Below are 17,156 nucleotides of genomic sequence, written 5' to 3'. Positions count from 1 at the left end.
ACCTAAACCTGCACACACATACACACCATCCATTCAAATGAATAGTGCCATAGCAGGTGTCAGAGAGATACAAGCACTGAATGAGACGTGGTTTGGTGTACAAGACTCTGTACATGAAACAATGTTTTATTCAATGAGTTTGCCTGTGTCAGGCACTGTGTCAAGAGCTTTATATGCATATCTCATTCACCTTGACTATTGCCATATGACGTAGGCACTACTCAATAACATTTGATAGAGGTAAGGAACCTGAGATTAGTAATAAGTGAGAGAGGTGGGTGAAACCCACCCAGGTAGTCTGTATGTTGCCTCCACACATAAGGAACAGAAAGCAGAGGTTGTGAAGCAGAAAAGTGAGAGAATGTAACATATATAAGGTCATATTTATAAAGAAGAAAACTCTGGTGGCCAAGTAGAGAATGTATTAGAATCAGAAAATATTAGTGGCAAGAAGACTATCCACACATTTGCTCAAAACAAAATAGAGCCATCCTTGACTTCTCTCTTTCCTGTATTCTTCTTGTCCAACCTATCAGCAAACTTTATTGACTATCTCTGAACTATTTCATATAAGCCCAACCCATCCATTCTCTTCGCCTTGCCTGGCCCATCTAATAGTCTCCTATGTGCTCTGTTTCAAATATCACTCCCTTACCCCATCTACTCTTCGCATAGCAGCCAGATGATTTTTTTTTGAAAACTGAAGCCAAGGGTAAGAGGGAGATTCTGTCTTGGGGGACAGACTTAATGACTTAATTCTTTTTGTTTTGTTTTGTTTTTTAATGTTTATTTATTTTTGAGACAGAGAGAGACAGAGCAATATGGAGTTAGACTGCCTATGTTGAGGTCCTAGGTCCTTCATTTACTATGTGATTTTGAAAAGCACTTAGTTGTTTGAAGCACTACTTTCCCCATCTGTATAATAGGAACAAAACAACTATCAGTTGTACCTTCTTCTTAGGTTGGCTGTGATGATTAAATTGTGATGGTGTATATTAAAATATTTTCCTTTTAATTATGATATGGATGTTTTGTTAATATTCATCAGCCCTGAAAAAGGAACTAAACAGGGTCACTCTCTATAATAAATTCCCTTTTATATATTGAAGCTATGTTAACTATTTCTGGTCAAAATCTGTCCAAAGCCTGTTATATAAATCTGTGCTCTAATTAACAGAGTGCAAGGAGTGTGATTTAATTTTTCCTTGATGACTCACAATCATAACAAATACACATTTTTGTCCTCTTTAAGTGGCACAGATATGGTCAAGATTTTCTGGCATCACTGGGGTACCATGAGGGCCAGACTCCAGCTGGAGATGGGCAGTTAGGCTTGGTTGGCATCAATTCCAACCCTGATTTTCAGCAGAAATTTACCCTGGAAACACTGCTATCAATTCATGGGCTGGTTGGATGGCATCAATGTCTGCCAGGATTTGCTTCATTACAATCTAAGCCCAGACTTCTGTTTTCAGCCATCATAGAATAACTGATCCTGGACTTGGCCTTTTCACAAAACACAACTATGAAATGTATGTATGAAGGAAGTGTTTTTAGGTCCTGGACAACACATAACACAAGAATGTAATCTTGGGGGACCGACTTAATGACTTAATTCTTAACAGACATTAAGAATACTACCAATGCCAAAACAGGCAGGGAAAAAAAGCACACAATTTCGAGTTCCTGAGAGACAGGAACCATCATAGCAGCCCCATATTCCCTGGCTTTCTGCCTGAGGGCATTTTTTTGCATCGTGACAGGAAGCTGGGCCCATGAAGTGGAGCAATGATGGACTTAGTGAGCTGAGGGAGAGAAGTGAGAATTGAAAATGGTTGGAATTTGAGGGGCAGGGAACTGGGAACTATGTAGAAGAGATTCTACAAGTCTATAGGAGGATTACTCACAAGTCTTTAACTGAATGCTGGACCATACATGTCCATGACACATGCATAGGTTGGATGGAGTAGCTGTTGCAGGACAGAGCTGAGCACAGGCCAGTGACTATAATCTTCCAGCCCAGTCAGACTGTAAACCTTCCTGATTACCTCAGCAATTAATTTCCACAAAGAACTACACCAAAGAGTGGATGCATATGCTAGGAGTAAAACAAATCTGAAACAGACCCTTCTCAGAAGAACAGAACCAATCTTGACAGGATCAAAAGCATCTGTCAATAATTTAGTTATCTGCCACAACAAAACTCAGAATCACAACATAATACAGAGTCCCTACAATGTATCATCCACAAAAGTTAGCATATGATTGAAAACTGTTAGGTATAAGAAGAAACAGAAATGTGACCTATGAAGATGTAAACAAAACAAAACCAACCAACCCCAATAATAGAAACAGACCCAGAGCAAACCCAGATGTTGGAATTATCAGAGGACTCTAAAAGGTCATTATAGATGTGCTCAAAGATGGAAAGGAAAAGATGTGTACAGGGAGTGAATAGATGAAGAAATGTCTTTAGAGACATGGTAACTATTTAAAAAACCCCACCAAATTCAAGTATCTGAAATAAACAATTCACTGGATGGGCTTACCAACAGATTGTGGAGACTACAGAAGAAAAGGCAGTAAATATGAAGATAGATCAACAAAAAATATCCAGTGTGAAGAATACAGAGAAAAACTATTTTAAGATATACACAGAGCTTTAATAAGAGTAAGAGCATGTAGTACAGTAATGTCAAGTTACTCCAGAAGGAGAGGAGAATGAGTTTGGGGCAGAAAAAAATATTTAAAGCAATTATGGTTAAAAATGTCCCAGTTTTGATAAAAATCACCAGCCAATATTCAAAGAATCTCAATGAATCCCAAGCAGGTTAAATGTAAAAAAAAAAAAAAACAAAAACAAAAAAACAAACAAACAAACAAAAAAACCCAAAAACCATAGGTAGGCCTGTCAGAATAAAACTGCTGAAAGTCAAAGATAAAGAGAAAAACCTGAGAGGCAGCCAAGAGAGAAGATACATTACATAAAGAGAAGAATGATACGAATAACGTCTGATTTCTCATCAGAAACAATCGTGGCTGAAGACAATGAATGACATCTTTTTAAAGTACTGAAAGGAAAAACCCATACCTCTCAATCCTGAATTTTATACCTAGCAAAAATATCCTTTAAAAATGAATGAAATAGTTGTATGGAAACCAATCTGACAGTAAATTATATTAAAAAAAAAAAAAAAAAGAAATAATGGAAACTCAGGTGACTCATTCTACAACCCAAAAATACTCATATAAAAATGATAATGCTGTAATATTTTATAAAATAATAAAGGTAAATAAAAATAAACAAAAAAATGAATGAAACAATAACATTTTCAGATAAATTAAAACTGGCAGAATATGTTGCTAGCAGACACACAACACAAGAAAGGCTAAAGGAAGTGCTTAAAATGAAGGGAAATGGGTCAAGATGGAAACTGGAATTTGTAGGAAGAATACATAGGATGAGAACTATATTTGGTAAACATACAGTAAATATAAAGACATTTGTTCTCTTAATTTCTTTAAAACACAATTGACTATTTACAGTAGAAATAATAACACTATATTATGGGTTTTATGTGTGTAGAAGTAAAATATTTGACAATAACATAAAGGTCAAAGGGATTGTACATGTTATTATTCTGCTGAACAGCACAGATTAAGTCCTGCTTAAAAGGAACACCATGAATGCTATTATTCTTTATGTTGCTATCGCTTTCCATAGGAAGTATTTTTGGTACTACTTCTAGATGTGTCACTTATATTACTAATAAATTTTGCTTCTACACTCAACAACTATTAAAAAATCCCACAGATTTCCATTTATATGGAAAATATTAATAACTTCTCCAGTCCCTATAAGAAATTTTTCAGGCTAATTATAATACAGCATTAATGGTAAAGAATGTGGGCTTACAAGTGAATAGAAATCACTTCAAGTTTGCTATTTTCAAAACTAAAAATTAAAAGCTGTCATGAGCTTTTTACTTTGGTTTGAATATTTAAACTTCAAATTCACCTGGATTCCAGTTTCATCGAGAATAAATGCATTTATTATAAAATAATCATTTATTCATCTTACAAAATGCATTATCAGTTAAGTTTCACATAATCAAAGCTAGCTGTAACAGTTTTATGCATTAGACTACAAAATTATCATACTATGAATAGCTGAAGTGTATTATCATACATGAAATCCTTATTTATCATGAATCAACTCGTAGCAGAGGTCAAAACTGAAATCTTCAGGGACACCTATTAAGCTCAAAGCTCTAATCACACTTCACTGTCTTTCTGGATAGCTGTTCTTTTTCTCTGCAGGTTCAGCCGAGGTAAGGTCTAAATTGCGTACAATTCAAAACCCTTTTGGGAAATTCCACATCTATTAGGGTGTCTTAGTATTTTGGCATTTTGAGGATTAAAAAAAATGGAATCATGTGAAAAAATTTGTGAGTCAATTATATTGAAGGTACTGTAAGACAAGTTATTTTAAAACCCTTAAAATGACAAGGACGTGGACTAGTAGAACCAAACACATGTGTGAACTATAAAGAATTTTAGGCAAAAGAGTCAGAGTGGAGTGGTTTTAGTGAAGCAGTGGGCTCCCACTCAACTCAAGAGTACCTTTAGTTATTTTGTTTAAATGACCAAAATCTCATTCACATTTTTAATTCACATTCACTAGAATAAGTTGGTAGGTTGCTAAAAATGAATTGATAATTATAACAATTTTCCAGTGAAACAACAATTTGTGGGCGAAGAGTGAATGAAATCTTGCTAATTAATATATACCTTAATATAACACTCAAGCTGCTTAAAATTTAGTGATAATTCCATTTTTTTAGAAATTAAAATTCTTTCAGTTTCTAAATAATCTTTTTTATTTCCTAAATATTTTAAGTGGCTTTCATTAAAGATGAGACTACTTTTCAAAATCAATCAAGTAGTAAATAAGTCATACTTATCTTAATAAAACATTCTTTCTACATGGCCAAATAAAATGAAAAGGAGGAAACATGTATTACTGGCCAAATATTTTTTGCTTATGTCATATGAGAGTGTCTTGTAAACTACTTTCTCCTAAATGGCAGAGAGCTTTTCAAAGGACCTAGTCAATAAAAGCACAACACAGCACTGACCAGTAGGATTCAAAATGTACACAACACTGGTCTTTTCTAATTAAAAACACCATACATTTTTTTTCGGAAGCCCTTATCTAAAAAGTCAGTCAGGATTAAGGAAATTGGGTAAAATGATCCTTTAAAATCATGCGTATATATAATTCAGACAAAGAGGCCAACCCAGGGAGTGTTCCTGGTGAAGCACTTCAGTGATGCGTGCCGCAGATAGTGTGTGCATTCTCTAACTTGTTAAGGCATCGAAAGAAGGAATCGATCTTTAAGATGAAATTAACTTCAGTGACCTACAGTGCTAAAATACAACTGGAAATACTAGAGATTAGGAGTTAACTGATAGTATCATAGACTTGGCAACTTGAAAAAAAGTCAGACTGAAGGAACCACTGATGCCTGTGATACTGTAGCATCCTGGAGATTCATAACCAGTACTTGCCTGGGGTCTTTCTGAATGCTGTCTATCGATGGGGATCTCGTGGTGCCATCATCAGCTGGCGCTGCATGCTGAAGCCTGTTATAATTGCACTCTTGCACTCGGTATTGTATTGGCCTGTAGGGCTCCGCGTAGGTAGCTGTTGTGTTCAGAGCATAATTATTTCTTTGGTATGTAAGGGTGCTTCGTTGGCTGGATGTCCTTTGCAGATTTCCAACACCTACTAGAAAGTCAACATTTTTCAAAAGATTAGTATACTTTCCACAAGGTGGTACTTTTCCAAGGAAAACTATTTTTAAGGAAGATTATAGTCTTTAACAATTATGTAAATTGCTTTATAGATTTTTACCAGTATTTCCAATGTAGATTTTAGGTTTTACCAATCTGGCTTATCAGGGCTAAAGAAGGCACTTAGATTTTTAATATACACAAACTATGTCAATTTTATTAACAGAAAAGAGCAAAAATAAAACTTTAAATCTGCCTACATGATTGATCTTACTATGTTTAATAAGATTTTGTAACAAAAATGCAAGCAAGGGGCGGCGCCTGGGTGGCTCAGTTGGTTGAGTATCCAACTTAATTTCGGCTCAGGTCACGACTGCATAGTTCGTGGGATGGAGCCCTACATGCGGCTCTGTGCTGACAGCATGAAGCCTGCTTGGGATTCTCTCCTTCCCTCTCTCTCTCAAAATACTAAACTTAAAGAAAAAAAAAAGTGCAAGAGAGATATAGGAAAAGAATTAAACTATTCCAAGAAATAAATGGCAAAATGCCATAATTTTACTTAGCAATAAAAAGCAATTATTCAAACCTGTAGATAATTGAGATGGTCAAACTGAACACTTAGTGTACACAGGTTACTTATTTTGATACACATTTTATTTATAGAACTTTGGATTTTGATAATATTGGAAAATTTATTTCGTAAGAAGGCTGATACATCAAATTCTTCTCTAGGTACCCTCTTAAATTTTTGCATGAGGCTATATATAGAGGTATTGTACACTGCATATAACATTTCTTTCTTAATTATTACAGAAGCTATTTCTCCAATAATTGCAGACATGTTCTTCTCCCAATTAAAAGATTTTAATAACATTGTTTGTTTCTTAATGCTGTGAAAGAAATTCCTTGGGAGGAGTTCCCCTCTATTTCTAGACAGAAGGCTGAGTCACTAATCATTTAAAAAAGCCAATTAGAACTTTAAAAAAATTCCTTAATTTAGAGAACATAACAAGTGAAATATTTCTTGACTAATATCTATTAAAAATCGGTACACTCTATTAGAAGAAAAATCCTGCAGTAAACCAAACTGTCAGTTTTTGGCAAAGAACCAATTCAAATATAGTCTTCTCCCTCTTGGTATTCTGGGAGGCATGCATCCTAGAATGGTGCCTTTATGTGTTATCATTGTGGGCATGTTCATTTGTGGGCATGTTCATAGATGCACTATCTCTTAAAAAAAAAAAAAAAAAAGAGAAGAAAAGCCTCTTGGGATTCCATGAACCAGGCCGGCAGCACAATCTGGCAGCTCACTTGGCCATGGGCCATAGCTTTTGCTCTGTCAGCCAATATGGGATGGCATGAATGTGAGAGTGGGGGTGCAAGGGTGTGACACACTCATCCCTGTTTTTATAAATGCAGCTACTGTATTCTGCCTCAGACTGAGTCCATCACAAGGAATATCTCACATTCTACATGTAGACATTCAGAGGAAATCTAGTATCTGAAGAGGAGTAATACCAAATACACTTGGGATACATACATGCTGAAATAAAGATAGCCAAATAACTCATAAAGGAATCTTCTGTAAATACATATTCCAGGCAACAAAAACCACCAAGAAATATTCCAACTCAGGTTTTCCTTTCTGTGTCTAACATGTTTCTAATGCAAGGAGAGTCATACGTGTAGCTCTACAAACTTACTTGTGAATTAACAAACTAATCACTGCATTCATTGATTAGACTAAGGTGAAAATATATCACCTATAAATAGGTACAACATGAACTTGTGTTGTACTGTTTATTGATCTACTGTGATAGCTGGTTATCTGACAACTGAATGGGCAACATGATTTCATTCTAACAGGGTACCACTCTCAATAAAATCCGTCTGCTCTTGGGCATTGCATTTGGGAAAACCAGCTAAACAGCACTAAGGCCCACCTGAGCCTGTGCGATACAATGCTGTCTGTGATCCTTGGAGCTCCACGGTCCCGTGGTTTGGGCTGCGGTACACGGGGCTGTAGTAGGTCCTCCCCTCATATATAGGAGTGATGTGCAAGTCAGGAGACACAGCTGAACGAAGGTCTTGCCCAAGCTGGCTGTGCTGACTAGCGTAGGAACTCCGCAAGCCTAGAGGCAGGAAAATTACATCATTAAGAAATTGAGAAAATTGTGGACAGGTTAAAAGACTTAATTAATAGGACCTAACCAATAGGACCCAATGTCAAGACTAAACACTGGACCTGGTGAACTTTACAAGAGAAGGATGCCAGCTATGAAAGGGATGTTATATACATTTTTTGAGTTAAACTTTCTCTTGGCGGCAAAATAAAGGTAAATTTTGTAAGAAAAAAATTATTGTGTGGTTTGATACTCTGAAATTCATTCCCCAACTGTAAGCTATTTTATGGTGGTGACCAAAGAGAGAATGCCCTCTTCTGTGGTTACATGATTTTCACAGTTAAAACATAAAAACAATGGTTCATGTCATTCTCTTTTCCTGCTCTGCAGAACTGGACAACCATCTCTTTGGGGGCAGGGCCCACCATGTCCCACGCCTCTTTAAATCTCAACATCTAAGACAATGCCTATGTAATAGTGCTTAGTGAAGGCTGAGATTCAAGAACACTTCTGAAATATATCTCTCAATTCACCCATGATTTTTCAGTAAAACATGAAATTTTATGTTACAAAATTTGGAATATTATCAATGAAGCAATAACATTTATTTAGTATTATGAGGTATTATTTTACTATTTGTTGTCACTGTATTTTTCCTTTAAAAAAAAACAAACATAGCTGTTTTTGCAGGAACCCACATACCAGATTCTTGTTTACCTTCTTTCTAGTGCAAAGGAAAAATACAAAGTTAGTACATTAACATTAGATCATTTGAAATATTCTTTCATTCAAATTGCTAATAACTAAAGTTTACACATGGGATTTGTGATAAAAAAAGTACAGCTCAAACTCAAACATTTTATTTGCTTAAAGAAAGTGAATTACTACATTCTATATTAGGATGCTCAGAAGTTTGTGATCTGTCATCATTAGTAATGAAAACCTGTCACTTGGTAAGAATAGTAACTAAGGTTACATTCCAAATATGAATAAGAGAAAGCACAAACATATCTGAAGTCAGCACTTACTTCCTTTTAAAAAGATTGCAAATAATTAACACAGTAACTAATTACAAAAATCTAGGTTCATTCATATCCTATTAGCTCAGTTAATCATATCACAACAAAAAGCAAATGGGCCTGAATATGAGTGATAATGTTGCTTAGTGAGGAGTGGCAAGAAAGTTTAATACGTAGAGCTCCTGAAATGAATGATTATTACCTACCCTGGACAGCAAGGTGACATGGTAAGAAACTAAATGAACCAATGTGGGCATTAGCTACTGCTCTCCACTTGCCAAAATGAAGATCAGAGGCTTAAACAATTATGTAATTGGGAGATTCTCCAGCCAAACTTCCTTTCAAAACCAAGGAAACTGAGAGCCCAAAAGGAAATGTGATTCATCCCCATCAGAAAACTACCTCCTGGTAGGGGTGAGAGGAACCCAACACTGGACACAGTGAACCCTCCGGGTTCAATAAGACGTGGTGCGAGGGATCTGGAACTCGATAGAGCCCTCTGTGTTCACACAGAATTAAAGGGCAAGTTTAGCCCACCAGGGGTCCATGGAAGCCAATGTAACTCTAAAGATGATACCATGATTGTTATCGTAAAGTTCTCATTTGGAGATTTCAGCTTTTCATTCACTGGCAGATTTCTCATTCTTCTTAGCAGAGGTAAGCTCCATTTCTTTATGGGATGCATTCTGAATGAAAGTGCAGGCATTGTATTTGTTAATGGTGATATAAAGTGGGCAGGTAAATGTACCTGGCCCTTGGTAATCTTCTCAATACAAGGTGCTATTTTAACATTCAATAAAGCCACAAATACTTGTGATTTGCTGTGATACTCTGTAGATCACTCAACACTTGGGCACAAACAAGCTGAGCACTGAATGCTCATGAAGTTGGCTGAACAGCCATGCCCTCAAACAAAGCATTTTGCACATAATCAGAATGTTATATTCTCACTATGCAAGAATCTGGCTGGATTCTTCACTGGAAACCATGCTATATGATATGATTTATAAATATTTGCAAGTATTTACTATAATTTCATGGGAAAGGAAACCAAATGAGCTTGTTGAGAACCATAAAAAGTATCCAGCAACTATTCACTTGTTATAAGATTATTAGTGAGATGAAATTACTACATGTGACAGACTGAAATGGGAAATAAAAGCCTTAGAATTATAGTGAAATGAACATTTATAAATGAAATGTTCATTTCACTATAATTCTAAGGCTTTTATTTTGTGAGTAACATAATCTTTGTGAGTAACGTAACAGTGATGGCTACTAATTTTGTTCACCTGCTCATGCATGCAAACAAAACACACAGTCTTACAGATTTACATTTAAAAAATTATAAAATTACATGGCCTCCATAGATTAAGTAAAATGATTAAGTGTAGAAAGTCCACTGTAACTTAGTGTCTTTTAAACTGGAAGATAAGTAAATATGTTCCATAACTGTTATTAGAAATAACTTTTCCAGAAGCATTTATGCAAATTTTTTATAACCTTATCTCCCCCTCCAAATAATGGAAAATGCTGATCTACAAAATTATTTATGTAACCAATAGTTTCTATTTGCAATTCCACAAATACACATTAGTTTACCTATTACAATGACATATTCCCTGTGATTTAAAATCTTTATATTTAAGACATTGCAAATAAACATAAATTTATCTCCCAAATAGTATTCTTTATATTCTCAAAATTTTTCTTGACATGCTATGATTTTACTGAAATGAATATTTTAGGGCAGAGATATTTTTCTGTTGTAGGAAGTAATTTATACACATATTGTATCATCACTTAAATTATGATCACCAAATATCCAAGTGTCTGAATCTATTAGAAAATATTGCTTCAGGCTTATCAATTAACAGGTTATTAATCCTTTGAGATCAAGAACCATAATAAATATCATGATAAGCACATGGCTTTTGGAAGTAAGAATGAAAGAAAGGAATTCACAAATTAGGATCCACATTCAGAATAAGCAGGCAGGAGACGATGGGAAGGCAGAGCTTTCCTAGAACCTTTATAAGGACACCCTTAGCTTCTTTTCAAGACTGTAGTAGATTAGGGCAAAAAATCTGTGATAGCCTAGCTCTAAATATAAAGTCTAATTTCACCTGTGATGGCAGAAGACAGGCTTTGTAGACCAAAGAAGATCATCCCTCTCAGGGTTAAACATAGAGACAGTAATTGATGTGCTCACTTCTTCCTGGGTTTCCACTTCACTCTACGGCAAACATAGATTTCTGCATAGCTATTCTATATGTACACTGGGGGGAATACAGAAATCTTCAGAACTATTTATCTTTTAAGGTTTCCTTGGGAGACAGAATTTCATAAATGATTCCTACCTCACTTTGCTGCATACTTTCAGAGGCATGCTAGAAAATATCTAAGTCAAGTACACTCCTCTGATGACTGAATGAAAAAGAGGTGGTTTCTCCACTAGGAATTTCTTTTGAGCTCAAAATCTAGTTCAATATGAATTCTTCATGCAAAATTATTCAACTAGAAAATACCTTTCCCAGAAGCCATAAGGAAATGATATTAATTTTGCTATACAAAATATTAAAAACTTCTGTAAATAAAAAATACCAAAAACAAAGTCAAAAGACAAGTTACAAAATAGAAAAAATACCTGAGACACAGATTACTAGAAGCTAATTTACTTCAAGTATAAAAAGCTTTCATAAGTTAAAAATAGACAAAAAACCTAAACTTGTGGTTTGGAGAAAAGAAATAAAAAAGCTGATAAACATGTAAAATCCTCAACATCAGTCATAACTCGATAAAGGGCACTTAAAACAATGAGGTACAACTTTTAATCTACGACATTGGCAAAGATGAGGCACTCTGCTAGTGAAGGTTTAGGAAAACAGATATGCTTAAACCTATTGGTGGAAATAGAAATCTGTGCAGCTTCCCTGGAAGGCACGAGGTAGGATAGTATTTCTTTAAGAACAAATAAGCACCTAGTTTGATCTAGCAATTCTACTTCAAGAAATGCATCCCACAGTCATCTTAGTATCTATGTGCAAATATGCAAGACCAATACAGAACTAGCTACATACATGTTACATTATTGTCTCTAATGCCTAAATATGAAAAAACCTAAATGTTAATAAGGAAGAGATAAAATAAATTATAATACATCTATAAAAATAGGGTCCTAGGCATCTATTGGCAGAATGGAGCTCTCAGACATATTAAAAAAGAAGATATACATATATATTATACATATTTACATGGTATAAGATATATACAATATATAAATATATAATAGAATTCCATCAGTATAAAACACAGTGAGTGCACATCTGTAATACATACATATGTAAACACACATTCTTTAATTTTTTTTATCATTGTGTACATGTTAAAAATGTATTTTAAAACACTAAAGATAAATTTCATTTTGATAAAAAGAACAATGCCTATACATTATGTGGGAAACCCTCCATGAAAATACCCTGGAGGAAATGGCTATAATATCAGGCACCTTGCTGGTGTCTTTCTGACTTAATCCGAATGGCATTTGAAGGTAATCATAAGAGCTTTGTGCATTTCCCACTGGGATGCTAAAATCAAGGCAGTAGGTGAGAAAAATCCATATTCTGTATCATTAAAACATTTCTTTTAAAAAAGCTAAATATTTCAAGAGATATTTCAAGAGATTTTTTAACATAACTTAGAGGTTTGGATATAGGTAGGCCTACCTGGTGAACAATTTTTCATTAAAAAAAAAAACAAGCAACCCCTCACAAACCCCAACAAACAGCTTAGAATTCCAATCAATGTTTCTAAAATGCAAAAAAAGTACTTTTTATATCCTAATATTGGGAGGGGGAAAATGCATTCATTGCAAAAGATTTCTGGTTGATATAAATGTATATATAGTTTCATGCATTAAGAATTATAGAGCCTGATGAAAGACAAGTCAGCCTGAAGTCAGCAGTATAAATTTTGAGATAAAACTATGAGCTTTTTCCATTTTATCATGCTCTGTTTCGGTGACGACTGCACAGAAGATTTCCTCACCGGGCTTTATGTAGTGCTGTCACCTTGAACTCACCTGTCAGGCTGTCTGGCCGAGGTGGAACCATCCTTTCGTAGATTTCATACTGCTGCTGTCCAAATTGTTCCATGTCGTGAACAGTCCTTTGCAGTGAAGGTCCCAGATGTTGTGGTACGGCAGTCATCCCTGAGCGTTTGGGGGACGACGACCCCACCTGGCCTTGGGATGGGGAAGCTACTCGAGTCTGTGCATCCATCAGGGTCAACGGGGACCCTACTCTGGCGGTGGTTTGGTACTGAGGGGTTGGTCCGTTGGGATTGGAGGTCTGCCGGGAGGTGACTGACCCAATCCGACGTACAGCTGTTGGGGACGCGGGTCTCTGTGCAGAGTATGGAGATGCTGCCCGCTGAGCAGGTAATGTGGTTGAGGAATATGCACTGGGGTTCAGTGGTCGGGAGTCTGTCACTGATGGAGAGCCAAATCCACTACCCAGAGAAGTTCTCAGTGACCCCCTTGAAGGAGACACGCCTGTGCTGATAACATAAGAAGGAGACTGTGCTCTAGATGGAACTGAACTAACTCTTCTCATGGCCCGATTGGCTACTGATGGCTGATGAAAGGGGGGGAAAAAAGAGAACGGGTTTATCCAGGGTTTTGTGTCCACTGTCATTACAGAACAAAATGCACATAGCTCACTACAGAACATGAATTCACTGCTCATTTTAGGCGTCTAAGTTTCTTTCCTTTTTATGCTTTAGAGCTGGATATTAATTTGTCCTTATTGTGCTTCTCTTGGTCTACTTTTTTTTTTTTTTTGGTAGTTTAACCTCTAACTTTTTCCCCCTCAGAATCAATTAATAAAGAGAGATCTGAAGATACTTAATATTCCTTTTTCCTTTGTCTTTATATTTTTTACCCTCTTGCCTATGCATTTTTCACAACAGATAAATGTTACATTGCCATTTACAACAACATGGATGGACCTAGAGGGTATAATGCTAAGTGGAGTAAGTTAGAGAAAGACAAATACCATATGATTTCACTCATATGTGGAATTTAAGAAAGAAAACAAACGAAGAAACAAAGAAAAAAGAGAGGAATAAAAAAACCAGATCCTTAAATACAGAGAACAAACTGGGAGTTGCCAGAGGGGAAGTGGATGGGGGGATGGATGAAATAGATAAAGGGAATTAGGGAAACACTTATAATGATGAGCACAGAGTAATATACAGAATTGTTGAATCAGTACACTGTACACAATTAAAAAAATGCTGGATTGCAAGTGTAAAGCATCACTGGATCAATGTACTTGTTTTGTTCCCTGTGAGTCAATATTTTTGGCCATGGTAAGGCATTTGTGTAAAACAAAACAAAATTTGAATGTACCAATCTAAATGTAGCTAGAGGAGGGTCTCTAATTTTTTTGTCCTTATGGGTTGGCCCCATTAATGAAAGGAATGTGATCAAATGTGGAATAAATGAATGTCTGGATAGGGCCTGGGGTCCAAAGCGCTCCTCTGTGTATCTATTCTCAAGGGACAGCTCAGTTGCACAGGTTGCCCCCTTGCAACCTAACTCTTCAGCTCTAGGAACAAAATCAACTTACCTTAAGTTAAAAAAAAAGAAAAGAAAAGAAAAAAGAGGTAACATGACCACTTCTAGGGAGATAAACAAATGGCTGTAGTTAAGATAATTATTATTCAAAAGTGTGACTTCAAACCAGCTGACATAAAAATTCACCTAAGCCGATAAACTCCTGTAAACAGTCTAAAGCTTCTCACACTTTTCCATCAAAGCATCCCTCATGCACTAGGAATATGATGATTGGAGAAGAAAAAAATAACATGCACTCTATTTTCGTTTGTTTAAATATAGAGATGTTTCTCAATACTTAAAAATTTCTTCTAAACTGTTGAGCCAAAGTGCCAAAGTCCTCTCCTGTTTCTCCTTTGGCACTGGGAAGCCTGACCCATGGCAGTGTTACCTTCAGGGCTTCCTCTACAACATTATGAGAGGATTAGTATCTGCCTAACTTCTTGATCATCTTGGCATTTTTCAGTTCCAGAGAAATCCCTGGGTACTTCGACAGACTGTTATCCCTGCTGGTTACTACCACTCAGGATCCTACTGCTTCCATGAATTTTGGTACATGCTGGTGGATCGAAGTCTGTGAAGTGGCAGTGAATACGAAGCTAAGGAGGTTTTACAAATACATACACAGGCAATCTTTTTTTGACCAACAAGTGAGAAAACCCTAACTTAACAGAATGGCTACACTTCTAAACAACTTTCTATAGGCAAGAGTATCTATATTCTAGCAAAGAAATGTGATTTCAGGGAACAATTCCAAAGATGAAGGCAAAGCATTTTGATTACAACAGGCCAGTGACATTTTATTCAGGTGTGGGAATAGTGTTCTACCCTCTAGGACTCTTTAGAACATATTGTAGCTCTAGTATTTTTAGAAACGCATAATCCCTAAGGCACTGCAACATTCTACCTAGTTTTCTAATACTCCCCCCACCCCACCAATATTCTTCCTCTCGTGCCAAACTTGCTTCCTCTAGAAGAATTACTCTCCTATATCTGGAATTTATTAGAATTTGCTGATACAAGCTAATAATTCCTAAAAGTTTTTTTTACTATCACAGACTCTAATAACATTAAATTGATTTCACTACTTTGTCCATTCTATAAAATCAATCCAGAAAGAATACTTATGACAGATATTCAATTAGGGGGGTTATTTCGTCACAAGGATCTTGATGTTCTTGGCTTACCTGAACCAGTGTTTGTCCTTCAGCTCTTGAATTCCTCACCAAATGGTTATTAGTTGATCCTATAAATGAATGCTGTGGTCTATTATCTGCTTTACTCAAATTCTGGCTGTTATGGAAACTCCCTGCTTCCTGGTATCCACTGTCAGAATAAGAATTCATTTGTGTTGAACTTCTTGAGTTACCCAATGATCCTGCAGGAATGAAACCAGCAGGAAACACCTTTACTTTACACTTCGGATGCTCATTTTCCAAAAAGCGTATATGAAAAGCAAATCGAATACTTAAAAGATAATACAACAGACCCTCACTTTCATGGAGAGATGTCTGCTCTGGTGAGTAGAGGGTCCCTTGTTCTGGCTCTGTCCTGATGAGATAGTTGTTGGGATGGACAGCGTCAGAAACTCTAGGTTTGTTTACACCAGTATTTGGCACATCTGTAAGGAGAGAAGTTTAAACAGCAAAATCTAATGACAGTATTACATAAAGACTTGCTAAAAAAAGGTTCAGATATTTGTACCTTCTTATAATCTATATGTTAATAAAAGACTATTTTCATTGTAAACTGCACAATGATTTACTCTTTTCTATATGGAAGTGTTCCATATACCCGTTGTATTAATATGTTTTCCTAAATTTCATTAAAGTTGTTCATCCGGATTACCACCCCAAGTGAACTTACAAACTATGTTAAATTAAAATCTGAAAACTACCTTGTTCCTCGTTCCTCCTTGGAAAACTCACCACTCAGGTGACATCCTCCAAGAGGACTAACAAACTCAGAACAGTAGCCAAGTGTTTATTAAAAGGTCCTCCATACCTCCAAACTTTTGAAATAAAAACTTGCATGGTGTTTATATTACTGAGCTTGGTAATGAAACCTCTGAAGGTAGAACTAGGCTTTTATGTCATATTTCATGTTATCTAAAATCAGTGGAACTCAGTACGGAGTTTTCAGATTTACAAATGATGGAAACTTTAATTTTTTATCCATTTGCTTATCTTACTTGTAGTCTCTTTCCAAACTAATACAGACAAATCTAACCTGATCCTTGTTTTCTCTAGCCAAATCAGTCTCTTCCATGATCTTATTTTCCTTCCAACTGTACCACTGTGCCATCTTGAACTTAAAAACAAAACTATTTACTTCCTTCCCTATTCCTGCTTTTTTTGTATGCTACAGCATACAAATCGAGGTGGTGTAATTACACTGCCTGTCCCCATTTCCATTCATATATGACCTCTTTTCTCCATTACCTTCAAAATATATGAGCCCATGTTATGATTATCTTCACAACTCTGTCTTTCCTCAAATTTAACTCTCAGGTTGCTAGTAAACATTTTTTTCAGAATGCCGGCTTCACTATCTCTTCAAAGATTTATATGAAGTCTGTATCACATTCTGGGTCCAACACAG

At 35.9% G+C, this 17,156-nt stretch overlaps 1 protein-coding gene across 13 annotated transcripts in view; it reads right to left on the bottom strand.

Annotated features, from left to right (window-relative positions):
• Positions 1–17,156, bottom strand: part of PKP4 (plakophilin 4) — a 238,618-nt gene that overhangs the window by 42,480 nt on the left and 178,982 nt on the right. For 9 of the 13 annotated variants that reach the window (XM_023259346.2, XM_023259344.2, XM_023259345.2 and 6 more), the window contains 5 exons: positions 16,045–16,176; positions 15,743–15,933; positions 13,020–13,572; positions 7,740–7,928; positions 5,572–5,791 (listed from right to left, as the gene is read on the bottom strand). In XM_023259346.2, coding sequence (XP_023115114.2) covers positions 5,572–5,791; positions 7,740–7,928; positions 13,020–13,572; positions 15,743–15,933; positions 16,045–16,176 — 1,285 coding nt within the window. The remainder of the gene's footprint in view (positions 1–5,571; positions 5,792–7,739; positions 7,929–13,019; positions 13,573–15,742; positions 15,934–16,044; positions 16,177–17,156) is intronic. The other 4 variants (XM_023259340.2, XM_045033840.1, XM_023259341.2 and 1 more) reach the window with 3 other exon arrangements.

The sequence above is a fragment of the Felis catus genome, chromosome C1 (assembly GCF_018350175.1).
Source record: "Felis catus isolate Fca126 chromosome C1, F.catus_Fca126_mat1.0, whole genome shotgun sequence".
NCBI classification, from domain to species: Eukaryota; Metazoa; Chordata; class Mammalia; order Carnivora; family Felidae; genus Felis; species Felis catus.
The sequence above is the reverse complement of the archived record's forward strand: the minus strand, read 5'-3'. Positions and strand labels throughout refer to the sequence as shown.